The sequence below is a fragment of the Odontesthes bonariensis genome, chromosome 24 (genome assembly GCF_027942865.1).
Source record: "Odontesthes bonariensis isolate fOdoBon6 chromosome 24, fOdoBon6.hap1, whole genome shotgun sequence".
In the NCBI taxonomy this organism is placed as follows: domain Eukaryota; kingdom Metazoa; phylum Chordata; class Actinopteri; order Atheriniformes; family Atherinopsidae; genus Odontesthes; species Odontesthes bonariensis.
The window spans coordinates 2,588,426-2,605,161 of NC_134529.1; the positions used below are offsets into that span (position 1 = coordinate 2,588,426).

Consider the following 16,736-nt stretch of genomic DNA (forward strand, 5'->3'; position numbering starts at 1 on the left):
TTCTTATATGTAATCATTACTGTCACATTTTCTGCTGTTCAATATCAAATATAAATTACTTCATAGAAATTAATCGTAACGACATTATATTTTTCCTCACAAAGATATATAATCTCCTTTTTTGTTTTGTCTTGTTTTTCAACATTCATACTTAGACTGGTGTCGTCACATGTTGGGGGCGTGGTTCCCTGACGTGGCGTGACGCTATTGGCTGAGCGCGAAATTTAAAATCTAACAGGAAAGTAGCAGTTTGGAGTTGAGAAGCAACACGAACGATGCAAGTTTCCTGGATATATTAATTTGTAATCTAGACCAAAAATTGTTCGTAGAACGCGAGTTGAATCTCTGTTTCTGTTTCTGTCATTTACAGATTTAACCGAAATGGATATCAGGACGTATTTACAGTAAGTCTCAATAGAAAACCAACGGAAACTAATGTTAGCCTCCCGATGCTAGTTAGCTTTAGGGCGTTATATTATGACTAATTTATAAAGGAAACTGCTGTAATTATGCTGTTATCTCCCTTAAATTAAGCCTAAATGTATCCTTTCAGGTGTTTTGAAGACAGTTTAACCTCATATGCAGGAGACGACCCTCTGGATCCATGGGACAAGTGAGTTATTTGACTGTTAGCTTAGTGTTTATTTCTATTTGGGAGATGTTTTCTCTTTCTTCCTAATTAGGTTCTGTGTTCATGTAGGAAACAAAGCTTAGACGCAGCAGGTCGCTCTTCCTCAATAAAAGTTATGATCTCTGATCTCTAAAAATAAAAATGTACATTTAATTTTGATGAAGAGATGGGAACTTACTGCATGTCGAAGTCCTCCTTTTGAATCTTCTCTAACTATTCTACGAGAAGTTTGTTAGAGAATCAAAGGCTGCTGGCATATTTTTCTTTTGTGGTGGCATCTTAGACAGTTTTATGTGAAGAAGTGGCAGGGAATTGATAGAGAGGGCCAGTGCTATGTTGAGAAACTGATGGAGGCTGGCATCAGACCCTGTGCTTTTTAAATATATCTCAAGTTCCAGGTTTGTTGCTAAATCTATCAGAATTTCCCTGTGGGAACCTCCCAAAGGGATCAATAAAGTTCTGTCTGAATCTAAAATGCAGGCTCAGCATGCACAAAGCAAAATGACTGAAAATGAAAGCACTGTTTCAGCACTGCTTGTTAAATTCTCATGCATCTACCAAATGTTTTCATCGGTTTTATCAATGCTTGATACTCAGAGATGATTTTATGCTTTTATTAAACGCTTTGTTGCTGCTACGTGTGCTTAAAGAAGAGCTATGCTGATCCGCTGAACTACTTCTACTTGTATTTTGCTGTTTCCTACCATCACTGTTGCTCTCTCCATTATGAACTAACACTGTTATATGTTGTTCTTAATTGTTGATGATTTTATTGTTTAACATTCCATGTTTTTTTTAGGGTGCCATTGTACAAGTGTGCACCAGGACTACAGATGAAAACTAGCCTTTGGCTAACTCTGACATGTCACAGATGTACTGTTATTAATATGCACTGTGCTGTTAATAAATAAAAAGGAAAATCAGGGACAAACGGAGGAAAGATTTGGTTGCAAAAGCAAACAACACGCCACTGAATGTTAGCCTGGACTGATGGTAGAGTTTTAGATTAACACAGTGGTGTCGACAAGCAAAGCAAAGCAAAGCAACTTTATTTATAGAGCACTTTACAGCAACCACCGTTGACACAAAGTGCTGTAACGAACCCAGGAAATATTCACACACAAGACCCATTTTAACGTAGATTTGACCTCTAATATTATCCTCAGTCACCTTTTCCTGTTGTCAGTTCTTTAACTTTCGCTTGTTTGTTCTGTTTCCATTTTTAAGATGTTAGAGATGTAGTTCGTACTACCAAAAATCAAACATATTAATAAAACTGTAATATGTTTACACACACTCTTAAGGCTTAAGCTACCCAACAGATATTGTGTAACTGCTTCTCTTCCCAGATTCGTTGAGTTCCTGGAGCAGAGACTTCCTGCTGACAGCGGCGGTGGGATGTCACTGGTATTCGACAGTCTTGTCCAGAGATTTCTGAATGTTGAGCGATATGCAGACGACGTCAGATACATCAATCATTGCATCAAATGTGTAAGTGTGAAAGAGATATTACTGTACAGCAGGCACGTGAACGGACTGCTGAAGTCTTACATGAACAATTCTTCATGTCAACTGTCTCGCAGGCGCGTTATCACTCGGACCCCGTCGCGCTGTATAGTCACATCTTCAGTAAAGGCGTCGGCACCAGAACTGCTGCTCTTTATGTGGCCTTGGCACAGCAGTTTGAACAGAAAGGCATGAACGATCAGGCCGACGCAGTCTACCAGAAAGCCCTGGGGAACCAGGCCCAGCCAGCGGACACTGTTCTCCATGAATACCGGTAAAGTTTAATGACCCAACACTGTTGGTTTGTTTCGACAAGCATTAGACTGTTCTGCTCTGTTTTATTGGCTTTTGTGCTGATATTTCACTGGTTAAACCTTTTGATTAGAAGCTTATCCAAAGCTGTGTGACTGTGTACAGCTTCACTAAAGAATCCCTCTGATCTGCAGGCAGTTTCAAACCAGGACCAGAAGCCAGCTGCCCGTGGCCGGTAAGATGATGTTTACCTGCTTGTTTATGAAAAATTATAATAAAAAGCTGTTTCTTTCTCCTTCATAGCATTTTGTCAGCTTCTGTCTCAGTTTTATTTTAATGTTTTATCGCGCAGGAGGTCGAAGTCCTTTGCAGAACTCCCATTTAACCAATCAGATGCCCTCCCAGAGAGAGACTGTGGAGCAGAACAAGGTGGGAAACCCTCTGAATATTCATTATGATTGTTTTAGTGACGCCATTATCCGCTTTTAATACTCAGTGTCTTTTTCTGTAGATGTCAGTGGATTGTCCTTCCAAACCTCCTGCACATAGAATGACGATAATGTAAGTGGGAGTTTAATGTTTTTAAAGGTTTGGAGCTTCAGGTGTTGATCAGAGGAGAAGCTCCTGAACTCTGACATAACTTTGGGGACTTAAAACCAGCAGAATCAAGTTGGAGTTTATTTAATTGATTTGTTACACATACAGTATTATGATGGTAAATTTTATGTATTTATATGATTTAAAAGTCGATTCAAAGTTTTTTTTTTAAGTTAAGTTCTTAAATTGTAGTTTGCATGTCTTATTCACCAGGGGATTCAATTCAGTTTAGTTTTATTTATAACGCGCCAAATCATAACAAATGTCACCTCAAGGCACTTCAGAGAAACAATCCAATTCAAACCTGTTATAATCCAATTCAAACCAGTTGTAATCCAACTCCAACCAGTTGTAATCCAACTCCAACCAGTGTCTGGGCCTAAAATGTTCACGTGTGATATAAATGTCTTTAAATGGAGTCGTGATGTCACCTGACGGCCCGTGTGCTCCACAGAGTGTCCCGCTCTGAGACCTCGGGGACGCTTCCCTCCGGTCAGAGCTCCGGCGTTCAGACCGTGTCCGAGTACATGACGGAGGAGCTGCTTTGTGAGGACTCTGAGTTCTGCTTCGAGGAGGTCCGAGCGAGGAAATACCTGCGTTTGCTGCAGGAGAAGGAGCAGAGAGAAAGGAGTGAGTCGGCAGCTCGGGAACCTGCGGCAGAAAATCTGTAAAATAATCTTTCTTTTTCAGTCACAGGCATCTTTTTGTGTGTATGTTGCTTTAAGCGGAGAGAAAGCTGAGGGAGCAGGAGGAACAAGTCCAGAAACTGAAGAGTCTGATGGAGCAGATCAACCAGAAGCTGGAGGTCTGTGGAGATCCGGCCAGCCGGACCTCATCTCAGCTGGTGAGATTCAAACATGTTATAATCTAATTTGAACCAGTTGTAGTCCATCTCCAACCAGTTGTAGTCCATCTCCAACCAGTTGTAGTCCATCTCCAACCAGTTGTAGTCCAACTCCAACCAGTTGTAATCCAATTCAAACCAATTTGAATTGGAAAACCAATTCAAATTGGTTTTAGAGCTCCAGTCACATTTCTAACTGCAATACGAGTTAGGGACGGCTCAGGTGACCCTGAAACATCCCAAAGTTAAGTCTGGTTTGTTTGATGTGGCGTTTCTTCACTCTGAGGAAATCACATGTTTAAAACCTGGTTTTTAACCATTTCAGCCACCTGGAGCTCAAAGAAGCTCAGATGCTCTGCAGACGTCCTGCGGGCGTCCTCGACCCTCCAATCATCTGAGCAGCAGGCGCTCGCTCGGTTTGAGATTACACACCGAGCCGGCCTTCGTCCAAGAGGCCGCCGCCTTCTCTGACGCCCCCCAACAGCACGGCGACGGCATCGCTGAGGGGTCAGAGGTATCCCATCATCCCTCTGTCCTGCCTGACGGGAGCGCTGGTTTCCCAAAGTCAGGAGGAGCGTCAGCGTCCGTCCTCCAGGACTCGGTGGTCCAGCCTGGAGGCTTCCAGCAGACCGACCCCGCGCTCATCAGACCCGCCTGCTTCTCTGCTGCGAACGCCGACGTCGTTTTCCAGGACGCTGGAGTCCAGCACGGCAGCTTGGACGCCACACATCAGTGAGTGCCTGTTAAGTTTGGTTAGGTTGATCGTTTTCTGTGGATCTGAAGCAGAAAGACGGTGGTCAGTGTTTATTTTTTTGTTTGTTTTGTTTTTTTTTAAGCTTGTTCAAAGTCTAATTTCTGCACATTTTAGTTTTTATGTGGTTTCATGACATGTACTGTTTTTTATTTATTTATTTAATTTAATTTATTTATTAGTATTATTATTATTATGGATCAATTATTATTATTTTTAACCTAATATGTCCTGTTTCCTTTTTTATTTTTAAATTTATTTATTTTTAACCTAATATGTCCTGTTTCCCCCCCTTTATTTATTTAATTTATTTATTGATTATTATTTATTAATTATTATTATTTTTTAACCTAATATGTCCTGTTTCCCTTTTTTTAAAATTTTATTTTTTATTTATTTATTATTATTTTTTAACCTAATATGTCCTGTTTCCTTTTTTTATTTTTAAATTTATTTATTTTTAATTTATTTATTTTTAACCTAATATGTCCTGTTTCCTTTTTTTATTTTTAAATTTATTTATTTTTTATTTATTTATTTTTAACCTAATATGTCCTGTTTCCACTGTTGGGACGTCTTCTGCTGTGAGCATCCACCGGTTCTTAGTAATTGTTTCCTTTTCTGCCACAAGAATAAGTTATTTCTAAGGGTTAGAGCTTTTACATGTAGGGCTGAAGCTGCCATAATCCACCATAAACACAAAAATATATAAATGGATGTGTTTTCCGGGTGTTATACCACACCCCCCCGGGATTTCTTCCCATTTATCCTTAACATATAAGGCAGAGTCGTCTTGAGATTCCATCTTGAGATTCCATCTTTCCATCTCGTCTTCATTTGTAAGATCACGTGTTTTCATTTCACCTTTTTTAATTACACCGTTTTCTACCCATCGTTTGAATCTTGAGTCGTATTTTCCAGGTTTAAATTGGTTCTTTCTTAAGTTGTTTTACGATACGAGGACATGTTTCCAGAGTAATAACTAATAATGAGGGTTTTTTTTATTTGAAACATTTGTACACTGGAAAAAAATCTAAATCTTACCAAGTATATTTGTCTCATTGAGTATCTCATTACACTTAATATAAGACACAGCTGCCTAACAAGTGCTATTTCAGCCAGATATAGGGACTTGTTTGAAGACAATACATCTGGAATATCTTGTTAAATGAAAAAGTCTTGAAAACAAATTGTTTTGAGTCACATTTCACATGAAACAAGCTTTTTTTTTTTTTCATTTGAAGAGGTTTTTAAGCTAATTTCAACATCACTTTTATCTCAAAAGTCCTAAATATCACATTTTATTTCAAGAAATATTGACAAGCCGATTTTCTCTAGTTCCATTGGCAGATTTTTTTTGCTTATTTCAAGCAAAAACGTCTTTTATTTGTTGTTTTTTTACTTATTTTTGGAGGTACATTTTTTCCAGTGTATTTATTTAGTTTTTCACATCCAGACGACTTCCCGTTGAATTATTGTTGGATTCTTTAATAAAAACGACCGTTTCTCCTTTTCTCTCAGTGATGGAAGTCAGTCAGCTGAGGAGAAACTTGAGGGTGAGTTAACCAGCCGCTCAGTTATCCGATCCTGCTCTGTTCGGACGTCCTCAGACCTTCTGTGTGTCCCCTCAGTGTCACAGGGAGCCACGGCGAACCTGTCGCACATCACTCCCAACAGCTCGCTGGGTTTTGTTCAGGCCACGCCATCCAGGGTGCTGCCGTCGCCCACCGTCAACACCAGAGAGGCGCTGGGTGAGTTGGTCAGCTCCTTTCGTGGTTGTGAATGATTCCAATGTCCGTATAGCACAATATGTTGGACTCTTTTTCTGCTGCTCCAGGTGTGATCATGGACATGTTCCAGGCTCCGACTCTCCTGGACGACATGTTCAGCAGCACATCGCAGCTCCACGCCGCTGAGAAGGACTTATATCTGGAAAGAAGTGGTAAAAAAAAAAACTAAAATCATTCTGTAAAATGAATGTTTTTAGGCCTGGTGTTCACATAAAGTTCACACAAAATGTTCTTGTCATGGTCACCGATCATATGGGCGGAATTTGGGGACCTCTGTAACCAGAAAAACTGGAAGATAAACATGTTCTTTCTGTGTTTGTGTACTCTGAATAGGGCTGGGCAACGATTAAAATGTTTAATCTAATTAATCTCATGATTTCCCTGATTAATCACGATTAATCGCATTTGTACGCAGAATCCCCAAATTAATCCAAAAGTAGTGTATAGCTTTTAGCATTTAGCTTTATTTTAAATGTGCTGCCATATGAATGAAAGTGCCATAACATTTGTTGTGCAAACACACTTTTAACATCAGCATCTTTCTGTAGTTTTTATGTAGAAGCCTCGCTCCACTGTCTGTTTCCTTGAATGACTTGCTGCTATCAGTTGTGTGTTTTGCCTTTAAGTGATATTTTAGTCTGGAACGGCCCTGTGCTGCGTGTTGTTCCCCCTCTCTCTGCCCCCTGCTTCCTGTCTCTCTGAACTTTCCTATCCATTAAAGGCACAAAAGCCCCCCCCCCCCCCCCCCCCTACCAAAAAAAAGTTTTTTTAAAGAAAAAAAACAGAAAACCTGCGTTAATGTCAAATAATTAACGAGTTAATGCGATAATAACGAGTTAACTCGCCCAGCCCTAATTCTGAACTGTAGGTCATGACACTTCAGACAGAAATGATCAGAACAGAGAAAGAGATGCACATCAGACGGAGATATTTCAGTAATTATCGGGATGTGATGAAGCTAAAACCGTCTTTTAGAGTTGGAACGGTCTGCAGCTTCGTTCTGCAGGTGACCGCGAGGTCAAGTTTATTTATAGAGCACATTCAAAATGTAGTTTTAAAAGAAATAACTAAAAATGTTAGCTTAAAGATAAGAGAAGTACTTTATTCATCCCAATTTGGGAAATTATTGTGTTGTAACAGCGTATAGTATAAAAGATATGTAAACAATTAAAGGAAAAACAAGCAAATAGAATAAATAATAATAATACCAACTAACAGGTAGGGCGGTGCCGGTCCGTTTAAAACCTGAAAAGTGAGCGTTAAAATCAGTGAAGGGAAGAAGAGAGTGGGGTTGTGTGATCAGGCTTTAAGACGGCTCAGCAGAGGTTTGATGGGCTTGTGGACCCGGATGTGTTTCCTGGAGATGGACCCCAAAGGCAACACATACAGGGAACCCAGAACGGAGCCCTGAGGCACTCCTTAAGTGGGGAAAGCTGGTTTATCTTGAGCATAATGTCCCAAAAAAAAGGCAACTTTATGTTTTTTCGTGCTGTTCTCTGTCCAGTTAACTGAAGTCTTTAAATTCTTATTTTGCAGAAGGCGTCTTCTCCTTGACCAACGCCGCCGCCGCTGCCCCGTTCACCATCTTCCAGGACGACAACGACAAAGAGAACCTCAGGTAAATGTGGGCTCCAGGTCCCCAGGAAGGACGGACACTCTGACTGTATGCTGAAGCTAGCTGGGCTTTCTAATTTTCAGTTATTATCAGTTATTTAGTCACCTTCTGTGACTTCTCGTGAATAATTTCCTTCATCTGACGTCATCCAGCCTGAGATCCACCAGTTTGAGTCCAAATTTGTAATGTTTTTAGGCACCTAAAACTGTCTCATTATCAAGAAAAAGCAAAGATATTTGGTATCATGCTTTAAAAGTAAACGATTAGATTTATTTTTGTTATTTTGTTCTGTTCAGTGCGGCTCCGTCTGCGGCTGACAGCCTGAAGCCGGTCAGAACTCTGGCTGAACTCGCCGTGCAGAAGACGGAAAAGCCCAACGTGAGTAGAAATGATCGCTATGCTAACGGACGCTATGCTAACGGACGCTATGCTAACGGACGTTATGCTAACTGCCCGTACGGAGCCCTCCCCTCAGGTGGGCTTAGTTAGTTCCACGTTTAACTAACGTGGAAACGCTTTAATTTTCATTTCTGCACTGGAAAAAAATGCCCCTCCAAAAATAAGTAAGAAAAACGACAAATAAAAGAGGTTTTTGCTTGAAATAAGCAAATAAATCTGCCAATGGAACTAGTGAAAATCGGCTTGTCAAGATTTCTTGAAATAAAATGTGATATTTAGGACTTTTGAGATAAAAGTGATCTTGAAATTAGCTTAAAAACCTCTTCAAATGTTAAAAAAAAAAGCTTGTTTCATATGAAATCCGACTCAAAACAATTTGTTTTCAAGACTTTTTCATTTAACAAGATATTCCAGATGTATTGTCTTCAAACAATTCCCTATATCTGGCTGAAATAGAACTTGTTAGGCAGTTGTGTCTGATATTAAGTGTAATGAGATACTCAATGAGACAAATATACTTGGTAAGACTTTGATTTTTTTCCAGTGTGAGTTGATAAATGACCAAACGAGCAGAATTAAATGTCTTTTTACTGAACTAGGACACGCCCCCGGATCTGATCCCAGACGAGAGCACGATGTGGGGAGCTCGCTTCAACTCGCTTAACTCGCTGGCGGCGTGTCCCAACAGCACCACGGACTTCGCCTTGTTGGCCCAGTTCGTCTCCACTCCGTTCACGCACAAAACTCCCTTCAACGGCAGCTTTTTCCCAGACCCAGGTACAGAACCCGGACTTCGTTCGGCGCCATCTGCTCTTTCTTTTTGTCTTCGTTAATATTCGACCTTTGATTTCTGCTCTTCAGAGATCAACTGTGACGGCGGCGATGCTGACAACAACGATTTCATCAGCCGTCAGACCAAAAAACTCAGGTAATCCATCTGTCTTCGGGTCCATTAAGGGTTGAACCCGAACCCCACATTAAGACGGTCTCATGGGGGGTGAGAGCTCAGTTCATTCTCAGTCCTGACCAGAGGTGGGTAGAGCAGCCAAAAATTATACCCAAGTAAAAGTACTGTTACTTCAGAATAATATGACTCAAGTAAAAGTAAAAAGTATTCATCCAAATAATTACTTGAGTAAGAGTAAAAAAGGTGAAAAAACTACTCAAGTACTGAGTAACTGTTGAGTAACGTCTGATTTATTTGTTAACACAAGCATTCAATCAGACAGACAAAAATACTAAATAATCATCTTTAGGCAAATTAGAGTTCATCCAATTGATCAAATAAATTAAAATGAATTAATTAATTACAAAATAGCTTAAAGTAAATAATCCAGGTAAATTCAAGAATCAAATCAAATTTATTTGTATAGCACATTTCATGTACAAACAATTCAAAGTGCTTTACATAAAATAAAAGCATTGCAGCAGGGAGTGGAAGAAGCATTAAAATACATAAAAGAATATAAAGAAATAATTTAAATGAATTTAAAAACAAGCAACAAGAACTTCAATAAAAAATAAAAGAGACTTAGGAAATGTTTAAAACATATGTAACCCATATGTAACCTAAAAAACAAACATTCACCTATCCATGGGGGAAAAACGAGTTTAGGAAACTTAGCGCTACATGTTTCCTCAAGTTAGATGTTGAGTTTCTGCTGAAATGTGCGTTTGTTTTGGTTGACACAGAAGACACATAATGTAGCTGCTGTTTCTCACTCTTTGTAAGGTAAACATGCTTTCAGTATGAGGCCTCGTCTGTGTCTTCATTTCCCACCGTTGGTTCTGACATTTTTCATCTGTTTCTTTGTTTGTTTGCTACGACTGCTAATGCTAAAGCTAACCCGTCCCGCCGCTGAGATCGAGTACGGTCACGTGACCAGACTGCACGGCTGCGTCTGATTGGTGGAACACAGTCAGGTGGTAGAGCCTTTGGTGGAAGTCTCTCTCTCTGTCAGAATAAAACATTAAAATGAGGCGTACGCGGGGGGATAAAAATAATGAGGCGTAGAATACCAAAGAGGTAAGAAGAAAAGTAACCAGCTCATTGTAGCCTAATGTAGCGGAGTAAGAGGACAGCTTCTGCTGCACACATCTACTCAAGGAAAAGTAAAAAGTATAGAGATTTAAAACTACTCCTAGAAGTATAATGTTTTCAAAAACTTACTCAAATAAATGTAACTCGTTACCACCCACCTCTGGTCCTGATGGAGGCAGTCTGTGTCTCTCAGGTTGTTTTGCTGTCGTTTGTCTCAGGTTACACTGGAAAAAATCCAAGTCTTACCAAGTATATTTGTCTCATTTCTAGTCCAAATATCTCATTACACTTAATATAAGACACAACTGCCTAACTGGCACCATTTCAGCCAGATATAGGGACTTGTTTGAAGACGATACATCTTGAATATCTTTTTAAATGTCTTGTTTACATTTGAAGAGGTTTTTAAGCTAATTTCAAGATCAGTTTTTATCTCAAAAGTCCCAAATATCACATCTTATTTCAAGAAATCTCGACAAGCCGATTTTCACTAGTTCCATTGGCAGATTTTTTTTTACTTATTTCAAGCAAAAACTTCTTTTATTTGTTGTTTTTCTTATTTATTTTTGGAGGGGCATTTTATTCCAGTGTAAAAGTCTCATCTCTTTTATCTCTTATCTCTTTTTTTATCTCTCCTCCTTCAGCCCCATCATGGAACAGAGTCCGTCTGACGATAAGGGCTCTGAGACGGCCGTCAGCCAGCTGGGGCTCTCCTCGGCGAGGCAAGGCACCATCGTGGGCGAGGGGCTGGCCTCAGCCCAGCACTGCCTCACCACCTCCTCCATCACCATGGTGCAGCCCCCTCCTCCGGCCGTGCTCTCCTTCAGGGACCAGACCTTCAGGGACCAGACCTTCTGTCCCGCCGACTCCCCCAGGGCAGCCGGACCCAGCTGGGAGGTGTACACCAGCCCGGAGCAGCCCCCCAAACCGGCCCCTCTGAGCCCAGGGGGACGCGAAACCGAAGCCTTTCAGATCCTGGAAGATTTGGACCGACCTGAGGAGGAATTCTGTGACGTTCCCATGAGCCCCGAATGCGCTCTGAAGCCAGACTGGCTCACGGTCAGGAGCCCCGAGGCCACCGCCGAGCCCGACCTGGACGCCTTCCTCAGTCCCTGTCGCCTCAGGAGATCGGCGGCGGCCTTCTCCGACGCCCCCATGAGTCCGGAGCAGCCGGACGTCTCCATGTCTGAACCCACCGCGAGTCCAGACGTGTCCATGAGCGCAGAACCGGCCCGGCTGGTGTCCGATCCCTGGGACAACGAGCTGATCTCTGACCTGCTGTCCACAGTCAGCCCGCCCCTCACCGCCCACCCCCGCTGCATCAGCTGGCCGTGCAGCGTCCCCGCCATCAGCCCCAAGATGACCATCAGCATGGGTAAGAAGTCCCGCCTCCGTTTCAGGCGTCTGAAGTCGGGCTGCAGCTGGCTTTGCATGAAGACAACTAAAATATCTCATTTAGCAGCAGGAAATAATCACATATTAAGATCAGATCAGATTTATTGGTCATTAGGGTTGCAAAGGGGCGGAAAATTTCCGGAAAGTCTCCGGTAAATTTCCATGGGAAGTTGGGAATTTTGGATATATTCCATATTGGAAACTTTCCATGGGAATAATGGGAATTATGGGAACTAATGTAGGAATTTAGGAGAACTAACTGGGAATATATTATATCCAAGCATAAATATAAACAGAAGTCATAAGAAAACATCCATACAAAATTTCAACAGATTTATTTGTAAGTAGAGTAGAACACGTTCTAATTACTTGTTTCATGGATGAACAAAAACAGGAGTGTTGGGTTCAATATTACCCATCCCCTAACCCCACTCATTCAGAAATGCCCGCCATCCAAAAATCTCCACAAAGTCCCATTCAATTCATTCATTTTCCCAGTTTATTCACAGTTTATTCCCGTTAATTCCCTTAGATTCCCATGGAAAGTTTCCGTCTTTGAAAATTCCGGGAATTTTGCAACCCTATTGGTCATGCAAACACACGAAATTTGTCCTCCGCTTTTAACCCATCCAGGTCGGCACCTGTTGACACACACATGCACATATCTCTGATTAACTACTACAGACCACACCTGGAGCTGTTTTCTGTTTAATTTCCCCTTTTTATGCGTTTCTTTGGTCATTAATTAAAGGGACAGTTTGCCTCTTCTGACATGAAGCTGTGTAACATCCCATATCAGCAACATCATTTCTGAACATCTTCTTACCCCCTGCTGCGTCCTGTGAGCAGAGTTCCAGCCTCGTTTTGGTGTTGATGAAGGTAGTCCGGCTAGTTGGCTGGGGTTTAAAAAATAAAGCGTTTTGCTTCTCAGAACAATATGCGTTCAAAAGAGTAATACATTTGCATCACAAAATGGTTCTCCAGGAAAAAGTCAGACCTCACAATCTCTTGGCCCTATTTTCTCTCCCTTCGTATCACTGCTGACAGCCGCGCCTGTTACGGTGTTTGCTGCTCGGTCTGCGCAGCAGGCAGTGATACGCAGGGAGAGAAAATAGGGCCAAGAGATTGTGAGGTCTGACTTTTTCCTGGAGAACCATTTTGTGATGCAAATGTATTACTCTGTTGAATGCATATTGTTCTGAGAAGCAAAACGCTTTATTTTTTAAACCCCAGCCAACTAGCCGGAACTACCTTCATCAACACCAAAACGAGGCTGGAACTCTGCTCACAGGACGCAGCAGGGGGTAAGAAGATGTTCAGAAATGATGCTGCTGATATGGGATGTTACACAGCTTCATGTCAGAAGAGGCGAACTGTCCCTTTAACATGAATATCAGCCAAATCTAAACTTTGTCATGATGCATAAACATCATTACATGAGCCTGCAGACACTTGTTCTTTGATGGGGACCCTTTCCCTTTAAGCTGATCATTCTGTCCTGCCGATAAGAAGCTGCAGTAACACGATCAGAACTCTGACTGATTATCTGTTTCCTCTTTTCTTAAATCAAATCTCAAATCACTTTAAATTTATTTGTAGCACATTTCATGTACAAACAATTCAAAGTGCTTCACATAAAATAAAAGCATTGCAGCAGGGAGTGGAAGAAGCATTAAAAATACATAAAAGGATATAAAATAAAGGTTTTTAAAGGATAGAACCACCTGATGTAAGCTTACTATAACTTTTTCTAAGTTTTAAACACATTTTTACAGCTTCTGTCCACATTTTCTTGCATAAATGCATAAAAAGCATTGATGATAACTGGACTGTTATGAATTAATTCCTCGCACTGTGACAGTTGAAGCATAAACGAGCTGTTAACTGTCACTAAGTCTGAAGTTTAGCTCGTTAAACACCCGTAAACGGTGCAAATGTTTGCCTCCTGACAGGAAAGGCGTCCCTCCGAATTGACTGCGTTCTGGGGGAAGGAGCCTTTGCTACAGTTTATCAGGTGACCGACCCCATGACCTCCGAGAGGAAGGTTTTAAAGGTAAGAAGGATGATGAAAAAAGCTTCTTTCACCAGTTTCTGTGGCGAATGTTCACCTTAAACGTTTAAACGTGCGTGCTGGCCGCAGGTCCAGAAGCCGGCCAACCCCTGGGAGTTCTACATCCACACCCAGCTGGACGCTCGGCTGCAGCCCGCCGTGCGCCGCCTGTGCAGCAGCGTGCACTCGGCCCACCTCTTCCACAACGGCAGCGCGCTGCTCGGCGAGCTTCACAACTACGGCACCCTGCTGGTGCGTCCGGTTTCACCCCCTCGCTGGTTTTTATCTTCACGTAAAGATGTGTTTCTGTTGCTCTGACATGCTGCGGCTCGCCTTTCAGAACGCGGTGAACATCTACAAAACCCTGAGCGACAAAGTGATGCCTCAGCCGCTCGTCCTGTACTTCACCATCTGCATCCTGCACACGGTGGAGCGGCTGCACGCCGCCCGCATCATCCACGCCGACATCAAGCCCGACAACTTCATGCTGGGAGAGAGGTACCGTTTCAGCGCGTCGTCTTCTGATCGTCTTCAAAGCCACTGTTAAAGGGACAGTTCGCCTCTTCTGACATGAAGCTGTATGACATCCCATATCAGCAGCAAACATCCGTCACAGATTTGAAACTCCTCCTTTTTGCCGTTTTTCAGGTTCCTGGACAACAAGTGTTTCGACTCGGAGAGCGTCGACCACGGCCTCGTTCTCATCGACCTCGGACAGAGCATCGACATGGAGCTTTTCCCAGAAGGCACGGCGTTCACCGCCAAGTGCTTGACGTCCGGCTTCCAGTGCACGGAGATGCTCAGCGGGAAACCGTGGAGCTACCAGGTGACATTACTGCAGAATCTGTGAGGGAAAAGGGAACATTTCACCGGTTAAAACGGCGTATTTCAGAGGTGTTTCTGTGTTCACAGACGGACTACTTTGGGATAGCGGGGACCGTCTACTGTATGCTGTTTGGGACGTACATGCAGGTCACCAACGAAGGCGGCGTGTGGAAGACCAACGGAGTATTTCGAAGGTAAATGCACAAAAGTCCATGAGTTTGGATCTGAATGTTGGTCTCTTAATGAACCTTTTTATGTATTTTCCATGAAGTTTTTACATCCAGACACACAGAGGTGGGCAGAGCAGCCAAAAATTATACTCAAGTAAAAGTAAAAAGTAGTCATCCAAATAATTACCTGAGTAAGAGTGAAAAAACTACTCAAGTACTGAGTAACTGTTGAGTAACGTCTGATTTATTTGTTAACACAAGCATTCAATCAGACAGACAAAAATACTAAATAATCATCTTTAGGCAAATTAGAGTTCATCCAATTGATAAAATAAATTAAAATTAATTAATTAATTATTAATAATTAATATTGAAGGATTAATTACAAAATAGCTTAAATTAAAAATAATCCAGGTACTTCAATAAAAAATAAAAGAGACTTAGGAAATGTTTAAAACATATGGAACCTAAAAAACAAACATTCAAACTTACCGCTACATGTTTCCTCAAGTCAGGTGGTAGAGCCTTTGGCGGAAGTCTCTCTCTCTGTCAGAATAAAACATTAAAATGAGGCGTACGCGGGGGGGTAAAAATAATGAGGCGTAGAATACCAAAGAGGTAAGAAGAAAAGTAACCAGCTCATTGTAGCCTAATGTAGCGGAGTAAGAGGACAGCTTCTGCTGCACACATCTACTCAAGGAAAAGTAAAAAGTATAGAGATTTAAAACTACTCCTAGAAGTGTAACGTGTGCTCTGTTCAGATGTCCTAACCAGGTCTCCTCTCCCACAGAAACCCCCACAGCGACTTGTGGCTGGAGTTCTTCCACACGCTGCTCAACGTGCCAGACGGCGGCTCGCCGGCGAGCCTGCACAGCCTCCGCTGCCAGCTGGCGTCCGTCCTGCAGCACGACTACAGCAGCAAGCTGCCGTCGCTCAAGAGCCGCCTGGTGGTTCTGCTGCTGGAGAACCGCAAGGCCGGGCGGCGATGACCTGCCCACAAACGTCTGCCTGATTCAAAGAAAATGACTCCATGAGTTGTACATTTGTACATATTTAACTTACCATTTAAAGTAAATTTTTGTCTCCTTTAAAATCGTTCTGGAGGCAACGACCCCGTTTTTCTGCAGTGAAGAATAAACTGTTTTTAACGATGAAGACCAGCTTCCTCTGCTCTGTTACTGATTGTTTTACCGCTTTAACCGACCCAGAAGCTTCAGGATTTAAGGTTTTTTGTAGGCCTGGGCCACGATTAAAATGTTTAATCTAATTAATCACATGATTTCCCTGATTAATCACGATTAATCGCATTTGTACGCAGAATCCAAAAATGAATCCAAAAGTAGCGTATAGCTTTTAGCATTTAGCTTTATTTTAAATGTGCTGCCATATGAATGAAAGTGCCATAACATTTGTTGTGCAAACACACTTTTAACATCAGCATCTTTCTGTAGTTTTTATGTAGAAGCCTCGCTCCACTGTCTGTTTCCTTGAATGACTTGCTGCTATCAGTTGTGTGTTTTGCCTTTAAGTGATATTTTAGACTGGAACTACTACGCTGAGAAGACAATTCAACTTGGCAGTGTTTACAGATGACTTTGGTTCTGTCCACTCCGCCGTCTGGAAGAACTTTAACATGAAAATGGCCGAGTAAAAGTTCCGTACCCTTCTCCATGTTTGGTGGATCCGCCGATTACTTTCTTTTCCTGTTCCACAGCAGACAGCAGCAGACTTTTACAAAATAAAAGCCTGTGAGCAGCAGACTTTTACAACTTTCTCGTTTCGGCTCCGATGTTACAGATATGTTAACTGGAACTAATTGTGAATAATTCTCACGTTTTCTTTCTCTTTTTTTCCTCATAAGAAGCTGATA

The 16,736-nt window shown here is 41.8% G+C and overlaps 1 protein-coding gene across 1 annotated transcript; it reads left to right on the top strand.

The window, feature by feature from the left end:
- The first annotated feature begins 356 nt into the window (after positions 1-356).
- On the top strand, positions 357-16,064 carry bub1 (BUB1 mitotic checkpoint serine/threonine kinase). The gene is made up of 24 exons (XM_075458838.1): positions 357-404; positions 554-613; positions 1,981-2,122; positions 2,215-2,411; positions 2,584-2,624; positions 2,742-2,818; positions 2,901-2,950; positions 3,441-3,616; positions 3,712-3,830; positions 4,156-4,562; positions 6,103-6,137; positions 6,213-6,332; positions 6,419-6,523; positions 7,908-7,989; positions 8,283-8,364; positions 8,985-9,162; positions 9,247-9,313; positions 11,071-11,801; positions 13,774-13,874; positions 13,962-14,123; positions 14,212-14,369; positions 14,520-14,697; positions 14,784-14,890; positions 15,657-16,064. The coding sequence occupies exons 1-24, from the start codon at positions 382-384 to the stop codon at positions 15,853-15,855; spliced, it is 3,597 nt and encodes a 1,198-aa protein (XP_075314953.1). The 5' UTR covers positions 357-381; the 3' UTR covers positions 15,856-16,064.
- Positions 16,065-16,736: the final 672 nt, after the last annotated feature.

What these genes read in the sequence shown, in the direction of transcription:
- bub1 (XM_075458838.1), top strand. Translation starts at nt 382, where the DNA reads ATGGATATCAGGACGTATTTACA. An exon ending in CCTCTGGATCCATGGGACAA is followed by an intron (nt 614 to 1,980) that starts GTGAGTTATTTG and finishes TTCTCTTCCCAG; the next exon opens with ATTCGTTGAGTTCCTGGAGC. An exon ending in AACTTCATGCTGGGAGAGAG is followed by an intron (nt 14,370 to 14,519) that starts GTACCGTTTCAG and finishes GCCGTTTTTCAG; the next exon opens with GTTCCTGGACAACAAGTGTT.